Source organism: Neofelis nebulosa, chromosome 3, assembly GCF_028018385.1.
Source record: "Neofelis nebulosa isolate mNeoNeb1 chromosome 3, mNeoNeb1.pri, whole genome shotgun sequence".
Lineage (NCBI taxonomy): Eukaryota > Metazoa > Chordata > Mammalia > Carnivora > Felidae > Neofelis > Neofelis nebulosa.
The window spans coordinates 50,673,979-50,697,711 of NC_080784.1; the positions used below are offsets into that span (position 1 = coordinate 50,673,979).

The window sequence follows — 23,733 nt, forward strand, 5'->3', positions numbered from 1 at the left end:
TGTTGAAGCAAGGACGTGAGGAGGACAGACAGAGGGAGGTCAGGAGAAAGGGAGCTTCTGGAAGCCTTAGCCTGGCAGTTTCCTCTCCTTAGTGGCAAAGGTCATGCCTCTTGCCCTCCCTCTACTGTGCTCTCAGAGATCTGCCTTGCTGCTCTGTAGTTCAGCTGGTCTGGAGAGGCAGGGAAGCCGAAGATAGGAAGGTATCTGCCTCCTGATCCCCACAAAGTGAAATGGAGCTATGGTCAATCAACTGCCTTCTCTCGTCACCACATTGTACAAGTATCCATAGCAGTGCCACCTGTGGTCACTGGCAGCTGTGGGCAGATGACGTTCCAGCACTAAGCAACTGGGAGTCTTACTCCTGATTCTCCTCAGCCTCCCTATGGATCACCCTGCAGGACAGGAATTGAGGGATTGCCTCCACACCCCGTTAAACCTCTATCCAATTTTAGTTTCCTAATCTCCTTCCTCATTGTCAAGTGGCCAGCAGCAAAATTTGACTTTTTTTTTTAATTAAAAAGGATAAGGCATTTATGTGGTTGTTTTTAGCCAAAGATTCTGTTATTTTATTATATATATATATTTTTTATTTTAGAGAGAGAGAGAGAGCTAGCAGCAGAGAGGGGCAGAGGGAGACAGAGAGAGAGTCCTAAGCAGGCTCCACATGCTCAGCATGGAGCCTGACATGGGGCTTGATCCCACGACCCTGGGATCATGACCTGAGCCAAAATCAAAAGTCGAACACTCAACTGACTGAGCCACCCAGGTGCACCTAGCCAAAGATTCTAAACGTAATCACGAAAAAATAGCAGACAACCCCAATTTTTATAAAACAGCTGACCTGTATTCCTCAAGAATGTCTGAGTTTAAAGGAACCAAAGAGATGTGACAGCTACTTGGAATAGGTGGTCATGGGCTGGTTGCCCTACTTAAAAGCATTCATTGCTCTATAGTCTGTAACTGGGCAACTGACGAAATCTGAATGCAGACTGTGGATAAGATGATGGTGTTGTGTGGATGTTGAATTTCCTGAATTTCATCACTGTACTGTGACGATGTAAGAGAATATATTTGTTTCTATGAAATACACTACAATATTAAGGGACATGACATATGCATCCTACTTTGAAATAGTTCAGAAAAAGTATACGTGAGCACATACACGTACATGCTCACAAAGAATGATCAAGTAAAATGTCAGTAAGTTGATACATGGTGTATAGGAGTTCATTGTACTATTACTATAACTTTTCTGTAAGTTTGAAATTTTTCAAAGAAAAAGGCAAAATGTCAAAAAGAAAGTGAGCTGTGCAAGATGATAATGTTAAAAATCTGATCCCATTTACCTACTACAAAAAAGGATAATGTCAATTTTTGGTTAAAAAAAAAATCAGTGTCACAGGAATTCTCAGTCTTGCTAGTAAGTAGACAGTGTTTCTGGGAAATAGTTTGAGACTTTAAAATGCTCCTAAACACAGATCCTATAATGAAATTCATAAAAATTTATCCTGAAGAAAAAAAATAAGAGATAGGGACAAAGATTTCTGTATAAGAATATTCTCTGAATGTTATTTACAATGGAGAAAAATAGAACCATCTAAATGTCTAACAATAGAATAATGGTAACATCGATGATAGTACATCTATACATTAGAATACTGTGCAGGCAGGGGCACCTGGGTGGCTCTGCTGGTTAAGCGTCCGACTTTGGCTCAGGTCATGATCTCACAGTCTGTGAGTTCAAGCCCTGCATCGGGCTCTGTGCTGACACCTTGGAGCATGGAGCCTGCTTCAGATTCCATATCTCTGTCTCTCTCTGCCCCTCCCCTGTTCGTGCTCTCTCTCAAAAATAAATAAACATTAAAAAAAAAAAAAAAGAATACTATGCAGGCATCTAAAGCTACGTTTTCAAAAACTGTTTTCTCTGCCCACTTCACAGTCTTCTGAGCAACATACCTTCTTCCCTGGTCTCCTCTAGAACTAATGCCTCCCCTGAACCTTAGTCTTGCTGTCTCTGATGGTAGCATCCTGCCTATCTTAGCCAATCTCCCCTTTCCCAATAAGATGGATCTGCTATGACTTAGAACCCGTGATAGAACCCACGGGCTAGGGGCGCCTGGGTGGCTCAGTCGGTTAAGCGTCTGAATTCAGCTCAGGTCACGATCTCATGGTCCGTGAGTTCGAGCCCCGTGTCGGGCTCTGGGCTGATGGCTCAGAGCCTGGAGACTGCTTCTGATCTTGTGTCTCCCTCTCTCTCTGCCCCTCCCCTGTTCATGCGCTGTCTCTCTCTGTCTCAAAAATAAATAAACGTTACAAAAAAAATTTTTTTTAAAAGAACCCATGGGCTAGACTAAGGAACATGAGGAAAGACTGTTTCTCCTAATATTAACCTCCCAAAGCAGTAGCTCTTGTTCCTGAGTCTCCTGTATTCTTCTCAATGCTATCTTTGGTGTTTAAGTTTTTCCTTTCTTTCTGGCATCAATTCTGATTTTCTCTCCTGGATCAGCCTGAGGCCTCTTGCCAGAACTCGAAACTCTGCCCCAGCTTTTTCCCCATTTCTTCGCTCCACCCAGTATTGGTGCCTTCCTGATAGATTAGCTCTTGGTTACATTCTTCAGGTAATTAAAATATAGCCCCACTGCCAGCGTCAGCTCTGACTAACTTTCTAAGATTTGGCAGGAGTTAACTCCATGGCTTCTGATAACAACAAGGTAATTTCATCTGGACAAAATTAAGATTTAGCAGAGAGAGAGATCTAAATCCAGCAAGATGTTAGTGAACAGCCCTTACTCGGCCAATAGGTTATTTAGAGGTATATTGTTTACTTTCCAAATATTTGGAGATTTCCCAGAGTTCTTTGTTATTGACTTCTAATTTAATTCCGCTGGGATCAGAGAATAAACTCTGTAGGATTTCAATACTTTTAAATCTATTGAGATTTGTTTTGTAGCTCAGCATATATCCTATTTTGGTATATGTTCCGAGTACACTAGAAATAAATATGTACTCTGATGCTGTTGAGTAGAGTGTTCTATAAATATCAATTTATAAAGTTGGTTGCTATGTTGTTCAAGTCTTTTATGTCTTTCCTGAGAAAGATTTTTTTATGTAGATAAAAATTTTCATTTGGTACCATTATCCTTCTGAGTGAAGGATTTTCTTTAACATTTGTTGTAGTAGTGGTCTTCTGGTAATGACTCCTGTCAGCTTTTGAATGTCTGAAAAAAATCTGTATCACCTCATTTTTAAAAAATGTTTTCTTCTGAGTACAGAATTCTAAGTTAACAGTTTTGTTTTAAAGAGATTACTTCCTTGTTTTCTGTGTTGCATTGTTTGCGATGAAAAGTCTGCTGTCATTCTTATCTTTAATTCTCTGTATGTAATATTTCCCCCTCTGCCTGGTTTTAAGATTTTCTCTTCCTCACTGGTTTTCAGCAGTTTGATTATTATGTGTCTTGGTGTGATTTTCTATGTTTCTTGTGCTAGGTATTCACTGAGCATCTTGGATCTCTAGGTTTGTAGTTTTTATCAAGTTTGAAACATTCTCACCCATAATGCTTTCAGATATTTTTTCATTGTCTCTATATCTCTCTTATTCTCCTATGATTCCAGTAACACATGTTTTAAGCTGCTTAATGATGTCCTATAGCTCATGGAGTGCCTGGGTGGTGCAGTCAGTTAACATCCAATTCTTGATCTTGGCTCAGGTCATGATCTCACAGTTTGTGAGTTCAGGTTCTGCACTGATGGCATGAAGCATGCTTGGGATTCTGTCTTTCCTTCTCTCTGCCCCTCCCCTGCTTATGTGCTCTCTCTCTCTGTCTCTCTGTCTCTCTCCCCCACTCTCAAAATAACTAAATAAACTTCAAAAATTTTAGGAAATGATGTCCTATAGCTCATTTGTAGACTATTTTTTTTAAACTTCTTTCCTCTCTGTTTCATTTGGCTGTTTTCTATTATGCTGTCTTCTGTCACTAATCTTTTTTTTCAGTTATATTAAAGTATAATGGACAAATTGCATTGTAAGATAATTGAAGTGTACAGCCTGATGTTTTGATATGATTTCATACATGCATACTTTGAGAAAGAATTTTCCCCCATCAAGTTAATTAACTAATATATCAATTACCTCACATATTTACCTTTTTTAAATGAATATTTTCTTTTATAGTATCTATTCTGTTGCTAATCCCATCTGAACATTAAGTTCTTAATCTCCAGAAGTTTTCTTTGGGTCTTTTTAATTTCTTCTATTTCTCTCATTATAGTAATACTTTATCCCATCCTCTTGAGCATTCAGAGTAAATTTATAATAGCTATTTTAATATCCCTGTCTACTAATTCTATCACCTGTGTCATTTCTGGCTCTCTTCTATTGATTTTTCTCTTCATTATGGGTCATATTTCCCTGTTTTGTTGCATGCCTAGTAATTTTTGTTTTAATGCTGTACATTGTGGATTTTCCATTTTTGGGTGCTAGAATTTTTTATTCCTTTAAATGTTTTTGTGTTTTGTTCTAGGATGCAGTTAATTGTAAAGATTTTGATCCTTTTGAGGCCTGCTTTCAATCTCTGTTAGGTGGGTTCACCACAGCCTTTGGTCTAGGGCTATCTTGGACCCACTACTAAGGCAATATTCTTCTGAGGTCTCTACTTGATACCCCATGTGTAGGAAGGTCTTTCCACTCTAGCTACTCCTAACTTGCTGCAGGATCTGGGGATTTTTCTGCCTGCTCCTTTCTGGTAGTTGTTTCTTGGTAGTTGCATGTACTAATCTGTATTCAGTTAAAGATTCAAGAGAGCTCTGCTTCATATATCTGGAGCTTTCTGTCTGTAAGCTCTCTTCCCCACAGTAATCTACCCTATGAATTCTAACCACCTTGGACTCCCCAAACTCTGAACTCTTTCTCTTCAAGTCAGGGAGACCTCCAGGCTGTTTGGGCTCCCCCTCCCTGTACACTGGCCTGGAAATTCTATGTAGGCAGCAGGAAGGGGCAATTATAGGGCTTACGTTGTTTGTCTCCCTTCTTCCAGGTATTATTGTCCTGTACTATTTTCCTATATCTGAAAACTGTTGTTTCACAAATTTTGTCTGTTTTTTTAGTAGCTTAACACCAGAGGGTAAATTTGGTCCCTATTGCTCCATCATGACTGGAAGCAGAAGTCTTCCACATCCCTTCCTTGAAAAATAAAAGATGAAATGATGTAAAGCACAATCAAACTGTGTGTTTAGAAGTTTAAAATGACAAGGACTTGAACTCACCTACATGAATGAATACTTGTTTATCTCACTTAGGCAAAAAAATGTTAAAATAAAAATGGAAGGATTTAAAATCCTAGGATTTCAAAGCAGCAAAAGACTTTTTTAAATCATCCAGTTCACTTCCTTCATTTGGTATATGAGGAAATGAAATCTTAGAGATGTTAAGGAACTGTCAAAAGTCATTTTAGTACAGGGTAGAGGTGGGATCACAACTCAAGTCTCCCAACAAACAACCACTAAACAATTCCACCTCTATTCTGCCCCCAAATAACCATTTTCCAGTGCCATTAAATACATGTGTCAATACTTTGTAAGCATTATTTCAAATATCCTGACAACTCTAGAAGTGTCAAGGTAAGTATTACTAATATTGCCATTTTACAGATAAGCTCACACAATTTAAATAATTTGTCCAGTAGTTCTCAAAGTGTGGCCCTTGAAACACTCCTGGGGGTCTCCTAGGTCAAACTATTTTTGTGATAATATTAAGATGTTGTTTGTATTTTTTTTAACCATGTTGACACTAGCACTAAAGGTTTAAAAGCAAAGGTGGGTAAAACCACTTGCACCTTAGCATGAACCAAGGTAGTGGCACCAACTATACAACAACTATTGTATTTTTCACTGTGTACTTTCAGTTAAAAAAAAAAAAAGCAAGTTTCACTTAAGAATGTTCCTAATGAAACAGTAAAGCTATTAGTTCCATTAATTATTGGTCCTTAAATAGATGCTATTTTGTTATTTTGTGTGACCAAAAGGGGAGCACACTTAAGGCACTTCTATTACCTCAAAGAAAAACACTTGAATGGTTGATTTGTAAGCTGAACTTGACTTTTTTCCCATAGAAATCTATTTTTACTTGAAATAATGATTGACAAACTATGGTTGATCATACTTGGTTATGTGGTAGACATTTTCTCAAAAATAAACAAAATACCTATCACTTCAAAGAAGGCAACTGACAATATTTTCTGCAATCATAAGATAAACTTTTAGGAACAAAATAGAATTTTATAAAACTTATATCCTCTACCATGAATTTGACAAGTTCTCTTTTTATTTATTTTTGAAAGAGAGAAAGAGAGAGACAAAACATGAGCAGAGGAGGGGCAGAGACAGAGGGAGACACAGAATCTGAAGCAGGCTCCAGGCTCTGAGCTGTCAGCACAGAGCCCGATGCAGGGCTTGAACTCACAAGCCATGAGATCATGACCTGAGCTGAAGTTGGACGCTTAACTGACCCAGGTGTCCCAAACTTGACAGCTTCTTGAAAAATCCTTCAAGACTTTCCTGATTAAGTTGGTAGAGATATTAACAAATATGATTTTTTTAGTACATTATATAGTTAAATGTGTCAACACTTGGAAGATCTGCTTAATTCAGTGAACAAATATTTTCAAAATGACCAATGCCACAAAATCATCCTTTGGTAAAAGATACATTCAAATTGTGAGATAGAAATGCAATTTGATGTAACAGAATATGACAAAGTTCACCAATATGGTTTCAGATTCTATACTGCGACTAACCTCTAAGAAACTATCTTAGAATAGTTAAGAAACTATCAAGATTATTGTATCAAAGAAAAATATACAAAAATTATCTGAAAAGGCTATTAAAATACTCTTCCAGGGGCGCCTGAGTGGCTTAGTCAGTTAAGAGTCTGACTCTTGCTTTCAGCTCAGGTGATGATCTCACAGTTTTGGGGCTTTGTGCTGACAGCACGGAGCCTGCTTGGGATTCTTTCTCTCCCTCTCTCTCTGCTGCTCCCTCCATTTGTGCTCACTCTCTTCCTCAAAATAAATAAACACATTTTTAAAAAATAAGTAAATAAAATATTCTTCCATATTCTAACTCTATACCACGTGAATCTATATTTTCTTCATATACGTCAACCAAAAACATGTCCTGACAGAAGCAGAAATAGATACAAGAATCCAGCTGTCTTTTATTAAGTCAGAGAGTAAAGAGATTTGCCAAAGTGTAAATAATGTCACTCTTCTCACTAAATTTTTTGAAAATGGTTTTTTCATAAAAATATGTTTTGGGGGGGGTGCCCAGGTGGCTCAGTTGGTTCAGCATCTGACTCCTGATTTCAAGCTCAGGTGATGATCCCATGGTTTGTGAGTTCAAGCCCCACATTGGGCTCTGTACTGACAGTGCAGAGCCTGCTTGGGATTCTCTGCCTCTTTCTCTCTCTGCTCCTCCCTCACTCGTGTTGTCTCTCTCTCAAAATAAATAAACTTAAAAATACGTTTTTGTATTAATATGTAATAAGTTTATTTTAAGTGAATTAGTAAATAATTGTTTCCAATTGTTCTCAGTTTTAATTTTGAATACAGTAAATATCAATAGTTATAACCCACACAAACAAGTGTGTAGGGTCCTGAGATCAAAATGTTTGAGAAGCGCTGACCATAAATAACACTCCTGGGAAGTGGTAAAGCCAGGTCTCTCATTTGTTCTCTAATTCATGTTGTTTCCATGGCACAATGTTACTTCCTTACCCAAAAGAGTCATAGATATTAAAATGGGAAGTAGAATTAGGTCCCTAAAGCTTTATTTTGCAACGCTTTTTTCCATAATAGTTAAGTTGTTCAATGTTTTGATATTTTTCTTTGCGGAAGCATGAGCTTCTTGTCCCTAAAATTTTAGAACTCCATTAGGAATTCAAGATGATGCTTTTTGGCTACAGAATACAAAGGAAGTAATGTTATTCAGCGGTCAGCTTATGCCAGAAGTAACAGTATTTTGAGTTTTATGTTGTATATAAAGTCCAAACAGTTGGGAGATATTCTTTATTAGATTTTTAAAAACACAAGTAACTCTGGTTGTTTGGCTCCAGGCTTGTTTTTCATCTACTTGGTGCTAAGCCCTATGAATTATGTTTATGATTTGGGGGGAACAACTTTGCTCGGGGACATCTTCAGAAGGAAATCCTGCATGCCTCTCCGTAGCACCGCGTTCTCAGCCACCTCCCTCAGGCCTCTGTGTAGCTTCTCCATCTCCTTGTATTCACTTTTGACGTCTACACAAGAGCAGAAAGCATGCATCAGGAGCTAGTGTCCTTTTCAGAAATGTCCCCAGAAAACAGACCTCCTGAGAATCTTGCTAGGACCTGGGTCACTTGTCCCAGAATGCGACATCTGGAATGGACTTAGAGATCAGATGGTCCATCTGATCAATTTATTGCATAAAAAGCCTGATCAAACTGGGCATTCTGGCTCTTAAGGCTTATCTCAGCATAGCAGTCACCCTTCAAAAGAAACACAAACCGACACATAAAATGATCTAGGAAATCACCGAGTCTTCACAAGAGCTCAGGGGAAGGAGATACCAAGCCCACCTACACAACAAACCTCCCCCTCAGTCCTCTCCAGGCTTCTCTCTCCTTCCCCTGATCCCCCTGCTCCCAGCAGTTCTCATTCTAAGTGAATTTGCTGTTTTGACATCTCAGCTCGGGTTTTCACGTTGTGATCTGCAATCATATATCCTTATAATGGCTAATTTTATGTGTCAACTTGTCCGGGCTATGGTGCCCAGTTATTTGGCCAAACACTATTCTGGATGTTTCTGTGAACATATTTTTGGATGAGATTTACATTTAAATCATTAGACCTTGAGAAAAGCAGACTGTCCTTTACAATGTGGGTGGGCCTCATCTAATTAGTTGAAGGCCTGGCTAGATCAAAATCTTGGTCTCCTCCAGGAAAGAGGGAATTTCCATTTTACTATTTTAATTTATATTCTCACACATCTTTTTACCAACCAAGTAATACTCAGAGCAGGGACTGTTTTAGACCTCTGTCCTCTGGCACAGTACTCCCTACATAGTATATATTTTATTGTTGATGGGAAGAAAGGGAAATGATCTTAAATTATGGCAGGAGCAATTTACATTAAACTCAGGGGAACATTTTTTTGTGTGGGAGACCTAGATAGTTGGAAGACCTTTGGTGAGCAGGAGTTCTTTAAGGAAGACACAACTGGATGACTGTAATCTTAAAACAGGCTCCTGTGAAGGCCTAGACAGAAGGTCATGAGAGAGTCCCATAAAGTAGAGTGAAAGGGTGTTGTATCACCTTCCCAAGAGACCATTAGGAACAGGTTAGATGTCTGTCTAACCAACCTGAGATGGGGAATAATTATTTCCACAGCAAGAGATATGTGTAAGACAGATGGTTAGAAGCAGCAACTGTGGCTTTTACTTTAGAAATAGCTCCGACCACTTTCACCATGACATATCCAATGATATACAGCAATGGCATCAGATCCATTTTTTTCCCAGCAGGCACTTGTGTGCAGAGTTTAACAATTAAAAAGCACAAAACATATGGAGTGAAAAATAAGTCTCCCGTCCTCTGTGTCCTCCAGGCTCCTAGCTCCTCTCCTTAGAGACAACCAGTGTGGACAGTTTCTTGTGTATCCCATGGAAATTTGTATGCATATACATACGTGTTTCCTTTTCTTCTCTCACAGATGGCAATGTATTCCACACAGTTTTTCACCTTGCTCTTTTTCACTTTACGTGTTTTGGAGATTGTTTCACACCACTAACTCTGTATAAAAAGCCACTTTATTCTTTCTAACAATTGTACCCTAGTTGTGTACCTAAGTTAACTTAACCAATGCTCTACTGATGGATATTGGAGTTGTTCCAATGTTTGCCATCCTAAAACAATGGTGCCCTGAATAACCCTGTCCACGTGCCATTCTTCTCATGTATGAGGATACCACAGGATAGATTCCTGGAAGTAGGATTGCTGGGTCAAAGGATATGTGCATTTTTGACTTGGCTACAGATGTCCCGATTGCTTTTTGTACCAGTTTATACCTTCCAGTTCACACCGGGAGGCCTGGGGGAGCTCATGGCATGGAATAGAGATGGTTGCTGGCAGCTGCTGTTGCATTCTCAGGCTCCTGGTCCATGAAGAGAAATCTTTCTCTACCACCAGCAGAATATGAGGCTTTTCATGAAAAGGTACGTACTCAAAACAATGGATTTATGGAGACTGCAGAGCAGAGGTATCGATTTGAATTTGCCACTTTCCAGCCACGGACCCTTGGGCACATAATCTAACCTGAGTCTCTGTTTCCGCATGTGCAAAAGGGAGCAACAGCATCTCCCTCTGAGGGCTAACGTGAGAATTATCCGAGATGCTGCACACAGAGCCCGAGTATAATGCATGGTCTTGGGCGGGTGCTCAGCAAAGGGTGGGGTAGTCATTGTTTTCATCATCATCATCATCATCATCATCATCATCATCGTCATCATCTCTATCCCATGCCCTGGAAATTCTTCCTAATTGATTTCTTTAAATCCAGCAAAGAGCAACCACAGCTGGGGTGCCCACAAGGTCATCGCTTATGCAAAAGTTTTATGTATTTACCTGCAAGCTCCTTGTAGAGACCATCCCCCTGGGATGAAGCAAGGGTCAGCATGGTGGCGATACTTCCCTTCACCTTCTCCGTGATTCCATTCTATACAACAAAGCATGGTCATTCTGTTAGGAAGGCACAGTCCAAGGAAAAGTTATCTTAGGAAAGGGACCCCAACCAACGCCCCACAAATTGTGCAGACTGGGGGTGCCAAAATCAAAGTCAGTTCCAAGGGTGGGCTACTTTAGAGTGCAGCAAGTGGCTCAGGAACCCTCAGAGCAACATTTCTGTGGGGTCCTACTTGTCTCAGCATCTCCTTTCCTGTCTATCAAGATTCGTATGTGATTGGACCTCTCTGGTGCTGACCAATTGAGTCAGGAGCTAAGGAGGCTTCATGGAGGTGGGGGGGGGAGGGGCAGTGGGGAGAAAACAGCAATCGCAGAGATGGAAAAAGAGAAAAAGAGCTGGTCACTAGCCCGCGAGCCTATCGTGCATTTAGTCACTGGAAAGATGTTTATTGAATACCTGCTTTGTGCAGCACATCATATTTGACATTCCTGATTCTTCGTCCCAACTGCCTGAGAAATTTCTTCTTTCTTATATCCGTCCTTCTACGAATGCAAACCGTTTTCCCTCTTCTAACCATCTCTTGTCTACCTCTGAAAAACACCTGACTCTTTCATCTAGACTGACATAGTATTTTGAGCCTGGGTCTCCTGACTCGTTTTTTTCTTCAACACACCAGGCCAAGAACCCTAAGCTCTAGTCCCAGCTCTAGCTGTGAGCCTTGAGCTAGTAACACAGGCCCTCTGGGCTTCAGCCTCCTTGTCCATAAGATCAAGGAATGGGGTCACTCTGTGTCTTTGCCCACTTTCAACTTCCCACATTTCTGTCATTTAAGATGCATTTGTATATGATCAACGTACTAATCATTTTTTTTTTAGTGGAAATGTTTTTGGGGGGTATGATAAGAACTAATTTCTTTTCTTAAAGTTTTTTTATTTTTGAGTGAGAGAGAGGGGGGACATGAGCAGGGAAGGAGCAAAGAGAGAGGGAGAGAGACAATACCAGCAGGCTCTGTGCTGTCAGAGCAGAGCCCAATGCAGGACTTGAACCCACAAACCATGAGATCATGACCTGAGACAAAACCAAGATTCGGACGCCTAACCAACTGAGCCACCCAGGTGCCCCAGGGCCAATTTCTATATACCAAATGGGGACTGCATGCTGTAGAGTTTGGCCAATTTTATGCAAGTATTTGTAGACTATGATAACATATTAAATGACAGAAAGTAAACTGCTACTGGCAAACAAAACACCTCTTAGCTCATTCTGAGAGAAATTATACACTTTGTATTATAGAGAATGGTATTTTTCCAAAACTGCAGTGGGGTGGGGGTAGGGGTCTGGGTGGGGGACACAAGATTGAGCCTAAGTAAGTTGCAGACATTTCAGGAAGTAGGTTGGTTGAGAGGTGAATGGAAATAACAAGTAGCCAGGTTAGGAGAGGGTCAGCTAAGTCTGGACTGAGGCAGAAGAATTTGGAAATGCACATGGCCATGGAGAGGCCAACAGTGGCTCAGACTAAAACAAAGAATTTTTATTACTTTGGAGGGGGGTGGCAAGCAAAGAGACCCAGAGCTGAGACAAGATGGCTCAAGTGTACTTGACAGAAGCATTAGGTTCAAGGAAACTCTTAGAACTGTTTTCTGAGATAGAATCAGACCTAAATCTATGCTAGGTGTCAAAGGTGACTGACCTATGATAGTTTATTGGCATTTATTTATTGATGTTTCATGTAGACTAGACATTTCCCTCATTTCAAAAAATCCATCTGGAGATTATGCTATTGTCAGAGACGGAGACGCTGGAGCTGGGTTACCTAGTCCCAAACCTGGCTCTACAACTTAGTAACTATGTAGCCTGTCGCTATACCTCTCTCTCTCTCTACCTCAGTTTTCTTATCTGTAAAATGAGAACAATAATAGTCCCTACCTCCCAGGCTTGCTGGGGGTTAAATGAGCTATGTCAAAAGCTTAAGGACCCCTATCGGGCTATTACCGTTGTTCTGCTGGTGACCTGGTAAAGAGGAAAGACAGGAGAGAGAGCCGGAGGGGCTGCATTTCTGAAGTCACAGTCCCAGAGAGACCCCAACACCAGGATGCAGTGGCGGGGAAGGGGGAATGCCAAGTGCCAGCTGGCCTCTTCTCCTGGCATCGTAGGCATCAGTTGGGGCCACTTTACAGAAGGTATCAGCTCTTTCTGGACCCGAATGACTACCACCTCTTCCACCGCCCGCCCCTGCTTCTTTGGCTCCCTCCAAGAAGCCTCTTTGGGGCTGGAATTCAGACTGTGGGTGTCGAATACCTTCAGTTGTTGAAATTGGTGCTGCATTCTTTCTTGAGCCCTTTCAAACATGCCCTCGGCCACCTGCCGGTCCACCCCTCTCCTGATGACGTCTTTCATTCTCTCACATGCTTTTTTGCCAGCAATCTGAGCGGCCTCTGGCAAAAATGATAGCTACAGTCACACCACAACAAGGACTTGCAGAGAAATCTTTAGCATCAGAAAGAAAGGCAAGCAAACAAACAAAAACTATGTATGCACACATATATGTATGTGTACACAGACACACACATACATATGGACACACACACATATATTCATATATGTGGCACCATTTCCCACACAGTGGAAATTGTTTAATCATAATATGATACAAAAGATCAGCACTCTCAGAATTTAGATAACTGTCATTCAGAAAATCTAATGGATGAATTAAGCAGAAGTTTAAAAATTCCCGTGCACCCCCCCCCCCCCCGACCACGACCAGAAAAAAACAATGGGACCACCAAAACAAGAAGGAGCTGGAAGGTAGGTTTACAAATACTTAAAGGGAATAAGAATGAGAATCAGATAGTGGATTCAATAGTTTAACCAGATGAGATGCAGCGAGGAGAGGAGAGAGAAGCAGGGTGAATAGATACAGGGTGGGCAGAAAGCACTGGAAACACACAGATAAAACTGATTCATGGGTCACCTGTCCCCTGACCCTTAAAGTTATTTGGTTTTCAATTTGTGGACTAAGAGTATGAGAGGGACTTAGGACGCAGGAGGACAAATACTTTGAGAGGAGAGCAGAAGAAAAGGACGCTGAAGGAGCTGACAGAAAGACCCCAGAGGAAATAGACATGTCGCCCTCTGGAGCGCCCACCTTCATAACAGGGCTTCAGGTCGCTCTGAACAGAGGTGGTGAGAGACTCATAGATCCTCCTCTTCTTTCTGAGGATGTAATCTTCCAGGCCTCCCAGGATGGCACTTATCTGAGAATCCACATTAACAAAAGGCCATTTGTGACAATTCCTTCGATAGAAGCGGGTGTTCCTGTGTGTGGCCACCATTTCCTTCTGCTTTATGTTATGCTTGGCTGTTTCCATGTCATTTCCCCAATGAGGCTGTGAGCTTCTCATAGGCAGGAACTGTGTCTTAGCATCTTTATATCTCAAAGTGTTTCCTACTGTGCCTGGCACTTACAAATGCCTCAAATATTTGCTGAGTTGAACTCAGGCACGTGCAAGGTGGTCAATAGGCCCTCTTAGGGGGAGGATGTGAGCACAGGATAGTTCTCTAGTGTTGCTGTGTAATTCGGGCTGTGCTTGTACTATGGACTGAACATTCGTGTCCACCCAAAATTTATATGTTAAAACCCTAACCCCCAAGGTGATAGCATTAGGAGGGGGGCCTTTGGGAGGTGACTAGGTCATGAGCAGGGAGCCCTCATAACTGAGACTATTCCCTTTACAGAAGAGACTCTAGCAAGTTCCTTTGCCCCTGCTAAGGTGAGGTGATGGTGAGAAGACCATCATATATGAACTGGGAAGTGGACCCTCACCAGCCACCAACTCTGCCTGCGCCTTGACCTTGTACTTCCAGCCTCCTGTGAGGAATAAATTTCTGTTGTGTATACCCTACCTCATTTACAGCATTTTGTTATAGCATCCTGAATAGACTAAGACAGGCTAGAGGAAAATGGGTCACAGACAAGAGTCTTGAGTACTCAAAACTAACAAATGATGTACAAAAAAAAAAAAAAAAGACTCTTCTTTAAGCTTCATTGCTGTGAATAATGACTTCATAATATTGGCAGAAATGATTGAAGGTCAGTTACAAGTGGATGTTACAGGTGGATTCAAATGTTTGTACATCTAAAGATTCTTTGAATATTCTTCTTGGGAACTGAGTCTCCTTTCCAACCTTGGCACTTACTGCTGGTTGCTTCCCAGTGGCATAGAGCTGGCTTGGTGTCCCGTCCTACATCCTCATGGCAGCCTAAGGGCCACCCCACACACTGTGTGTCGTGTCTCACAGCACTTGCTACAAGACGTGCCCAGACCTTGGCACTCCAGGAGAGCAGGGGGGAGAGACATGCAATACTTCTGGAATCCTGCTGGTAAGAAAGCCACCGCCCAACGTCACTGCCCTCTTCATTTTACAGGGATCTTACCTCCTGGATCAGAAAACTTTTTTTGTAACTATCATATTTCCAGCCACTTCTTATTCCAATTTCCATCATTTTCTCCTGTAGAGAGTGCTTAAAAGCTTCTACGTGAGGCAGCAATGCTGACCCAGTGGGCTTTCCAGCTCTACAGAAGAAACAATATAAAACGTTAAGAGACAACGTGGCCACCGTGGGGCTAAAACAAAAGGAAACCAGCTGGTATCCTTTTATTCACTTTTAAGACAAGGGGATGAGAACGAATAGGTACTGAATTCCTACTGGTGCCAGGCACTGTTCTGTGCCAGGTCCTGCACCTAAAAGTCTATGAAACCCATTTTACAGACAAGAAAACTGAGGTTCAGAAAAGACAGCTGTTGCGTTCACAGTCACACAGCTAGCAAGTGCAGAGCCAGGCTGCTTTGTACACTGATCTGTTTAGCCTCAAAGGTCAGTCTTCCCACTGCCAAGGTGTTTCCATTTCAAAGTGTGGGACTTAAACTACATTTTTTTTTAATGTTTATTTATTTTGAGAGAGAGAGAATGAAGGAGAGAGACAGAGAGAGAGAGGGAGAGAGAGAATCCCAAGCAGGCTCTGGGCTCTCACTGCAGAGCCTAACATGGGGCATGAGATTGTGACCTGAGCTGAAATCAAGAGTCGGATATTCAAAGGGCTGAGACACCCAGACACCCCTGAACTACATTTTAAAAGATGGATAAGATTTAGGGAAGTGAAAACAAGGAGGGGCTATTCCCCATGGGGACAACGTAGTGAACAAAATTTTCAGAACATCCCAGGAGGAAGAAGCAGCAGGTTATAGAGGAGAGGGCATAGACTTGAACTCCTAGCTCTCTACTTATGAGCTGACTGACATTGGGAAAGCTGTCCGAAGTCCTCTAAATCTCAGCTTGTCCACTTGTAAATAGACAGAAGGCCCTTCAAAGGGTTATTGAGAGGATCTAATGAGATCATGTGCGCACAGAGCTTAGCACAGTTCCTGGTACATCTCGCTTGCTCTTTGCTACCCTCCAGGCTGGCTGAAGCAGGAGGCTGGGACTGAGCAATAGGACTGGGATAGAGTGGAAAGGCCAGTTAGAGGCAGGTGGGATGTCTTGAATGCCATTGCAAATAATTTGGAGTTTATCCTACAGACTTGTAAACTGAGATAGGGTAGATGGAATGGCATGACCCCAAAGGAGCTAAAGGAAGGTGGGGGCAGAGAAGGGGAACACCGAGTAAGAATCAAGCAAAGGTAGAACGGTTCAAGCAGCAGCAGGTGGTGAAATGCCAGAGGCCAAGGAGGGAGACTGGGGGCAGGCTCTTGCACTAAGAAAGGATTAGAGGTCAAGGAAGGAGGGAAGGAGGAGGCACCATGAAGCTCAGACAGCTAGTAAGTCAGCAAGCATGCAGTATGTCAAAAACAAACACAGAGTCATCAGTCAGCCACTTTGCAGTTTTGCATTTGGGGAAATTTACAAAGGCCATGTGTTTGCTTAACTCCACACTCTCCAACCAAAATAACCTGTCCTGGGCTCAGATCCATAAGAAAATGTATCCCTTGCTGCATGTATGAGATATTTGAAAAATAATGGGAATCATAATATTAGTCTAAAAGTAACATCTCCATCTGTACTCCAGGTCGCCACGAGAAATTAACTAACCAAACCAAGAAGGCTTTGGTGTTTTTCCAGAGACTAAGCTTTCCTCCTCAAGTTGCAAGCTACTCTTCACGCTTCCAGATCCAAAGTACAAATTCTTATAAAGCGGAGACTCCAGCCCAATGCTCTTCAGATGTTTGTTCACGAAGGGGCAAGAGAAAGGATCTTTTACCTAAAAATGCCTCCAAAAACGGGATCGATCTGGTCATAGATGGGCTGAGTGATGGCTTCGTTCAGATCTATTCTTGCAAGAGTCCTGGAGGCATAGATGCCATTTTTCAGGCAAACAGCTTTCAGAGTCTGATGAAAGCCCTGGTTTCCTCTACTCCTCTAGGTAATTAAACAATAAGTTAATAGAGTTAGTAAACATTAACTACAATGTCACAGGATCAGAATTGTATTGCCTTTGGCCATAGGCTATGACCAAGAATCACAGGGAAGAGAAGGGACAGCTTCATATTTCGGCATACTCTTGAGCCAGACAGAGGGCACAGCAGTCATGCCTGAGTTGGCGGCTGCCCTGGCTTCCGAGCGTCTTGTGCTTCCTTGATCACAAGTCTCCTCATACAGTTTCTATTTATCTGTTTACTCATTGCGCTTCTCTACCAGAACAGCTGCTCGTTGTGGACACAAAGAGTGTCTTATCTGCCTTGATGTTCTTACCATCTGGCAACAGCATAAGTAGTGCTTAAATGAACAATTATTAAATGAAAATGTGCTATGACCCTACTGGGAGTATATGTTTCAGACCTTCCAAGCATAGTCCAAGTTTTTAAATACTTTTTGTTGAATGCCTAATAAAATGTAATTTGATTTGTACATCTTCATAGCATTTTTTTCCCAGAGAAATAAATTCAAAAATCAGAGGCAAAAAAATACAATGAAACTAGAGCCACACGAGACATTGATAAATCTTAGCCAGATGGTGATTCTTAGTAAGGGGAATAAAAATATATTTGCACTGACCAAAATTTTAGTGGAGGTCCTTGTGATCAATCAATGATATATGCTTTAAGGAAATCTGTTTCAAGTGCATGGTCATGTAGCATAATACAATTGGCATCATACTATATATATATATATATATATATATATATTCATTTTAATATTCTCTTTTCACTTAATAGTATAACATGAACATTTCCTCAAGTCATTGTAAATGCTTGCAAAAATTGTTTCAATAACCACATAATATCATGTGGATGTATCCCAATTTATTTTACCATTCTCTTCTGGTTAGATATTTAGGTTAGTTTACTATGTTACATAATAATATGATGGTAACATATAATGTTTGCCCAAATTTCTGATCACAGAGGAAAGTGTCCTATCCAAGACACCTCAGACATGTCTGTAGTTACAGAGAAAAACACCATTTAAGAACTGGTGAGACAGGAGACAGTTCACGGGATGACATCCTAGCGAAGGTCTGAAGATGTTCCTTCTATGAGCAAATTGTCTCAAAGGAATGGTCTCCGCTTTGTGCCTTTGCTTTCTCAGAACCTACTTACTCACTTTTGGTGATCTGGGATCTTTTACCATCATATAGAAACAGTTCTCCCCAGAGTCACTTACTTACCCCAGGCCTGATGAAATAAATAAGCAATTATTTATTATCTCTCACCAGCTCTGTGGGTCAGGAATTCAGATATAGCTCAGTTGCTGTTTCACTGTTCAATAGATGGCCAGGCTGTGTGGCCAACATTAAAAGGTAGATAAACACCACCCAGAAAAGAGACAAGTACATGATTCAAGGTCACTGAGAACAGACAATATTCACACTAGGCTCAGGCAGTACAGCATTTACTTACAGCAAGAGGAGAAAAAGTGTGCACAAGATCCAGCCATTTGCAACACACGGGTCCCTGTGGCCAGCAGACCCCCTACACAGCCAATGCAGGTGATCCCACGATATGGGATCCCACAGTGTAGAAGGACCCAAGCCCTCCCCCACAGGATCTGAAATACAGAAAACTGGGAGCTAGCCCAAGGGCCTTGGCCGCCTATACTAAGCAGAACAAAGAAGTACACACTGAGCATAAAACAGGAAAGAATATTTCTACACAAGGCGATAAGCCCAGGACAGGCTGTGAGGGCTCTTTATCTCTTGGTAAGGAAGTGGTCCAGGCCCAAGGCCCATTCTTATGTGGCCGAGTGGGGATTGAAAGACCACATACACAGGCTGACCTTTCCCAACAGCGGGCCCGGGCCAGTGCTGGCTCAGGTCTTCTCCATGAGGCTCTGTCAGGCACTGGCTGGGGTTACAGTCACCAGAATGGGGCCAGAGGACCCACTCCTAAGGAGGCTCACTCCAGAGTTGGCAAGGCGATGCTGGCTATTAGACAGACTTCACTACTTTTGTGGGGATTTACAAATGTTGAATCACGTAACTGGTTGGCAATCACAAGTAGCTGCAATCGTTTGCAGAGATGCAACAGGCAAGTGTAGGGGTTGGGCATCCAGGCTCTGAAAATAGACAGGCCTGCAGTAGATGTGGATCCCATACGTGGCCACGGACGAGTTGTTCAGCCTCTGTAAGGCCATAAAATGAAACTAATAAGAGTGTTTACCACCTGGAATTGTTGTGAGGACTGAATCAGTGATGCCCAGTATCTGGGCACCAGAGTCAGCATTTCTTCCACGTTTGCTGAAGGCATGAGCGAATGCTGGTGCACATACTACATTCACGGACACTCAGCTGCCCGCTTCCACATGGAAGGCATGCCACCTCCCCTTCTCCTATGTCAGAAATCTGAGAGTCCTCTCTGATGACCCCACGATCATTCCCACTTCTTTACTGTTTTAGCTTTCAGTTTTCTAGCGTTTTCTCTCTGTCCGATACCAGAGGCATCTCCTTCCCTCTCATCCCAGTCACGGCACATACCTACTGATCTAGATCCCGAAACAAACTCTTACGAAAGCCATGCAGGTAAGAACACCCAGATGAGATCATATGCTAGAAAGGTGGTATCATCTGTGTATATAAAAAAGCCCACGGAAACGTAGAGCCCCATTACACACCCCCTTTTCTCTGCTAACGTTCTAGCTTTCCAACTCATATTAAAACAATGGCAACAACATACAATCTAGGTGCTACTCCCAGCTCTAGATACTTCTGTATCATCTTTGTCACATGAGCGGTGTTGTTCATCACTTTTTACTCTTAACAGGTGTTATGGAGTGAACTGTATCCCTCTAAATCAACATGTTCAAGCCCTGACCCTGATGTGACTATATTTGGAGATAGGGCCTTTAGGGAGGTAATTAGGGTTAAACGAGGACTTAACGGGTGGGTCCTGATCTTACTGGACAGCTGTCCTTATAAGAAGAGAGAGAGATGCCAGGGAGGCACACATAGAGAAAAGACCATGGGAGAACACAGCTAGAAGGTGGCCTTTTGCAAGCCAAAAACAGAGGCCCCAGGAGAAACCAACCTTGCACTGCTTTGATCTTGAGCTTCTAACCTTCACAACTGTCAGAATAAATGCCTGCCATTTAAACCACCCAGTCTATGATATTTTATGTTATGCAGCCCTAGCCAACTAATACGATACACCTTTTTCCCCCACCCCTTAGCCTTAGATAAATAAAGCCTGGCACTTACATTTTTATCCCTCAGAAAGCCCATATAAGTAATTAAAAGATAAAACAATTTGCATGCCTAGTGAGAGGGTTCAAGATGTTTCCTTACTGTGTAATCGAATTGACATTTATATCAACCCTGTTAAGATAGGTAGGGCAAGTATTTAGCACCTCATTTTGCAGAAGAAAAAAACCTACAAGCTTAAATGGGTTTCAGGCCTCACCCAGGGCTACACAGTGGATGATGGGTAGAAAGACCTCAGATCCGAAATTCCAGCTCAACTCCACTGAACCATGCACTCTTTCCTCACCATGTACAATTGGGCAGTTCTCACTACATGCTTTCTTGTATGCAATTTTCACCCTCTCCTACTCTCTTTTAGCTTTTTAGTTCCTTCAAAGGCCATGGAATAGTGCAAAAAGAGCTTGGAGGTAAGGCAGATGTCACCGAAAATTACAGGTCCTCCCTGGAAAGGGTCACTCACCACCAGGCATGTCCCGAGGATCCGTCGGTAGGAAGCCTTGGCATTTCTGACTCCTTCTTGCAGAGGCTGTTTGATGTGGGCAAAGCACTGGTCAATGACCTTCTCCAGAAGCTGTATCTTCTCTTCCACAAATCTCCGCAGGCCACTCATGTGCAAGAATTCGTTCTAGGGACAAGGGTCAGAGAAGCATAAGGCCACCTCCTAAGGACACTTTCTCTCAAACTTTGCTTCCTTTATGCTCATCCACCAACACAAGATTTAGCCTGAGCTAATCACCCTCAGATGATTTCTATTGTCCCAGTAAAGCATCTCACAGTGCACAAATCTCCTTAAGTTTTGTGGATTGGAGAACACAATAAATATATGCCTCCTACAACTTACTTTGGGCGTGTAAACCATTAGGCTTTTCGAGGGAATAACTAGTAGAATAAAAATCCAATTGCTGTTAAAACATATTTTTCATTGACATCTGATTCTACTAACATTTAGTGGATTTTGACTGGGCACAAAACAGTTTTTGAGGATAGTGTTTCTCAAACTTTAACATGTGTGCAAATCACAGGGAGAATTTGGTCAAATCCCAAAACCTGAGATTCTACATTTCCAGCAAGCTCCCAGGTGATGCTGCTCTTCTGGGCCCTGGGCCATACTTTGAATAACAAAGCTACAGGACACAACAATAAAGACAAGGCCTTTTCTTCAAAGGAGAATACAGTCTAATCAAGGAGGAAAAGATCTACTGAAATGATACAAGGGAGAGGTAGCCTTGACCCCTAGGTTCCAAACTGGGAATTGTGTCGTGTTGTTCCCTGTGTGAGAATCTTGGGGGACCCCACAGTGCCTGCAGCAGATGGAAGCCATACTACTTAGCTCAGCACTTAAGGCTCTTTATAGCCAGGTCTCAACCAACTTCTCCAGCACCACCAGCTCTCTGTTTGCCCAGGATGTCATCCTATCCCAGGGTATCTGCTCCTGAATGCGCTACCATTTCCCAAATGTGTCATCCCTTTTGTGACCCCATGCCTTTGCACAAGCTTCCCATCCTTCCAAAGCTCCAAAGCACCCATGTGGTGGAACTGGCGCTCTCTTTCCTATGCTTCCATTGCTTTTTGTACATCCCTGTGTTCCAGCCTTCCTCCTGCTGTGCTATGTCAGTCCCATCCCTTATCTTCTTCCCTAGACTTGGAACTCACTGAAGAATCCACGGACAGTGTTATTCATGTTTGTTTATTCTGATGCATGGCACAGGATTTGTGGCTGACAAACAATTTGGAGTGAATGAACGCCCCAGAGAGACTGTTAGACAACGTGGGCTTTTAAATTCTATTCCAAATGTGATGACAGAAATAGCTCTCAAATTGATGTGTGACCTTATACAAATGACTGAGCTTTTCTGGATCTTGATTGTATTGAAGTGAATGAGGTTGAATGTTCCGGACAACAGGTGTTCCTCAAACTCCCACACTCTGTAAGTCTTAGAGCAGACGAGTTTCAAAGTTTATGGAGACTATTCAGCTTTCAGCGAACCCTGGGGATTCCCATAGTTTTTCACCAGTAAGAATTCTATAAGCCATACTTTTCTTTCAGAAGGCCTTCTGGATTCTTTTGAGTTTTTGGTGTCACTGGTGATCAAAAGGAAATAAGAAAGGAGTCACCAATGGAAACTCTATGGGCAAGATTCTCACAAAGGCTCACCCTCAACAAATCCTTGTTGAATAAACAAAAGAATGATAAGAAAGAGCAGGTCTGGGAATAAAGGAACAATTAGAAGAGGAAAAGCTGGTATTTACTATGAATAAACACAGGGCTCATTCAACACTGAGATGTCATAATGAACTTCCTACTGATTCATAAAAATAATGACTAGATCCCTGTTCATTTAAAATCACTAACTATGCAAACTCTCTATTTTTTGGTTTGAATCATAATCTTAAAACTGATATACCACCACATTCTTAGGTTTGATTTTTTTTTTCAGAATGCAAAGGAACTGACAAAACTCTTGCCTTCCAACTTTCCATCAATGAACAAAGACTTGAGACCAATATCTGAGGCCAAAGAATTTTGAGGGAAAATGCTGGCAAAAGGCTATCTGAAGGGCTACCCGAGAAGCGCCAACCGGCTCCCTGCCCTGTGTTTGCTGTCGCCTACAGTCTGGCTGCAAGGATGGTATTTCATCCCCACACAGGCTGCCCCTCTGCCTCAGCAGAGGAGAGCATGGGGGGGGGGGCACTGCTGAGTTTGATTGCAAAATGCCTCGTCCTTGTGTTTGTAAAACAAACCAACCGCACACAGCACCACATCTGATTTGTTTTCCATCAGCACTTCCAAAAGCAATCTTTTGCTGGGCAGAGAGGCGATTTTCACCCTGAAGAACTTTTTCGGGAAGTTAGAAGGTCAAATGCTTCCCTGGTATTTCAGAGGACAAAGTCAAATTAGAGAATCTCAGATTCCAGGAGGTTGTTTTATGCTTTGTTTTATTTTTTTTAGTTTTTGGGTTGTTTTTTTTTTTCGTCACAGAACTAAGCCAAAATGAGACATAAGAAACATGATGAAAAAGACAGGGAATCTCTCTCTATATATCACTTTTATATAGAATTTTTTTAACGTAGATATTTGACCAAAACTGCAGATGCCGTCTACAGTTGGCATTGCTTACTCTTCACATTGAGGCCAGGTCCCCATTATCTGCTCCTCCTGGCCACTCCATGGGGCCAAACTGGGTATACCTACCCACATTCTCAGGACCAGCCCCTTGAACTCTCATAGAGCCCTACTGGTTCACTTTCTCTGGCCCTACCTCCTTCTGCATGACAAGAAATTGGACAGTTTGGCTGTGCAAATCTGATGGCTGAAAGCAAGTGTGGAAAT

General features: G+C 42.0%; 1 protein-coding gene and 1 long non-coding RNA gene across 9 annotated transcripts in view; one reads left to right on the forward strand and one right to left on the reverse strand.

Annotated features, from left to right (window-relative positions):
• Nucleotides 1-8,046: 8,046 nt before the first annotated feature.
• The window catches only part of NUGGC (nuclear GTPase, germinal center associated), a 55,357-nt gene continuing 39,670 nt past the window's right edge, over nucleotides 8,047-23,733 (reverse strand). For 7 of the 8 annotated variants that reach the window (XM_058720767.1, XM_058720762.1, XM_058720765.1 and 4 more), the window contains 7 exons: nucleotides 20,863-21,027; nucleotides 16,968-17,125; nucleotides 15,146-15,284; nucleotides 13,856-13,964; nucleotides 13,009-13,145; nucleotides 10,653-10,743; nucleotides 8,047-8,290 (listed from right to left, as the gene is read on the reverse strand). In XM_058720767.1, coding sequence (XP_058576750.1) covers nucleotides 8,151-8,290; nucleotides 10,653-10,743; nucleotides 13,009-13,145; nucleotides 13,856-13,964; nucleotides 15,146-15,284; nucleotides 16,968-17,125; nucleotides 20,863-21,027 — 939 coding nt within the window. In that variant the 3' untranslated portion in view covers nucleotides 8,047-8,150. The remainder of the gene's footprint in view (nucleotides 8,291-10,652; nucleotides 10,744-13,008; nucleotides 13,146-13,855; nucleotides 13,965-15,145; nucleotides 15,285-16,967; nucleotides 17,126-20,862; nucleotides 21,028-23,733) is intronic. The other variant, XM_058720768.1, reaches the window with a different exon arrangement.
• Nucleotides 14,348-23,086, forward strand: LOC131506788 (uncharacterized). The gene is made up of 3 exons (XR_009259140.1): nucleotides 14,348-15,091; nucleotides 16,776-17,129; nucleotides 22,841-23,086. It is a non-coding gene; the product is annotated as an uncharacterized LOC131506788 (long non-coding RNA).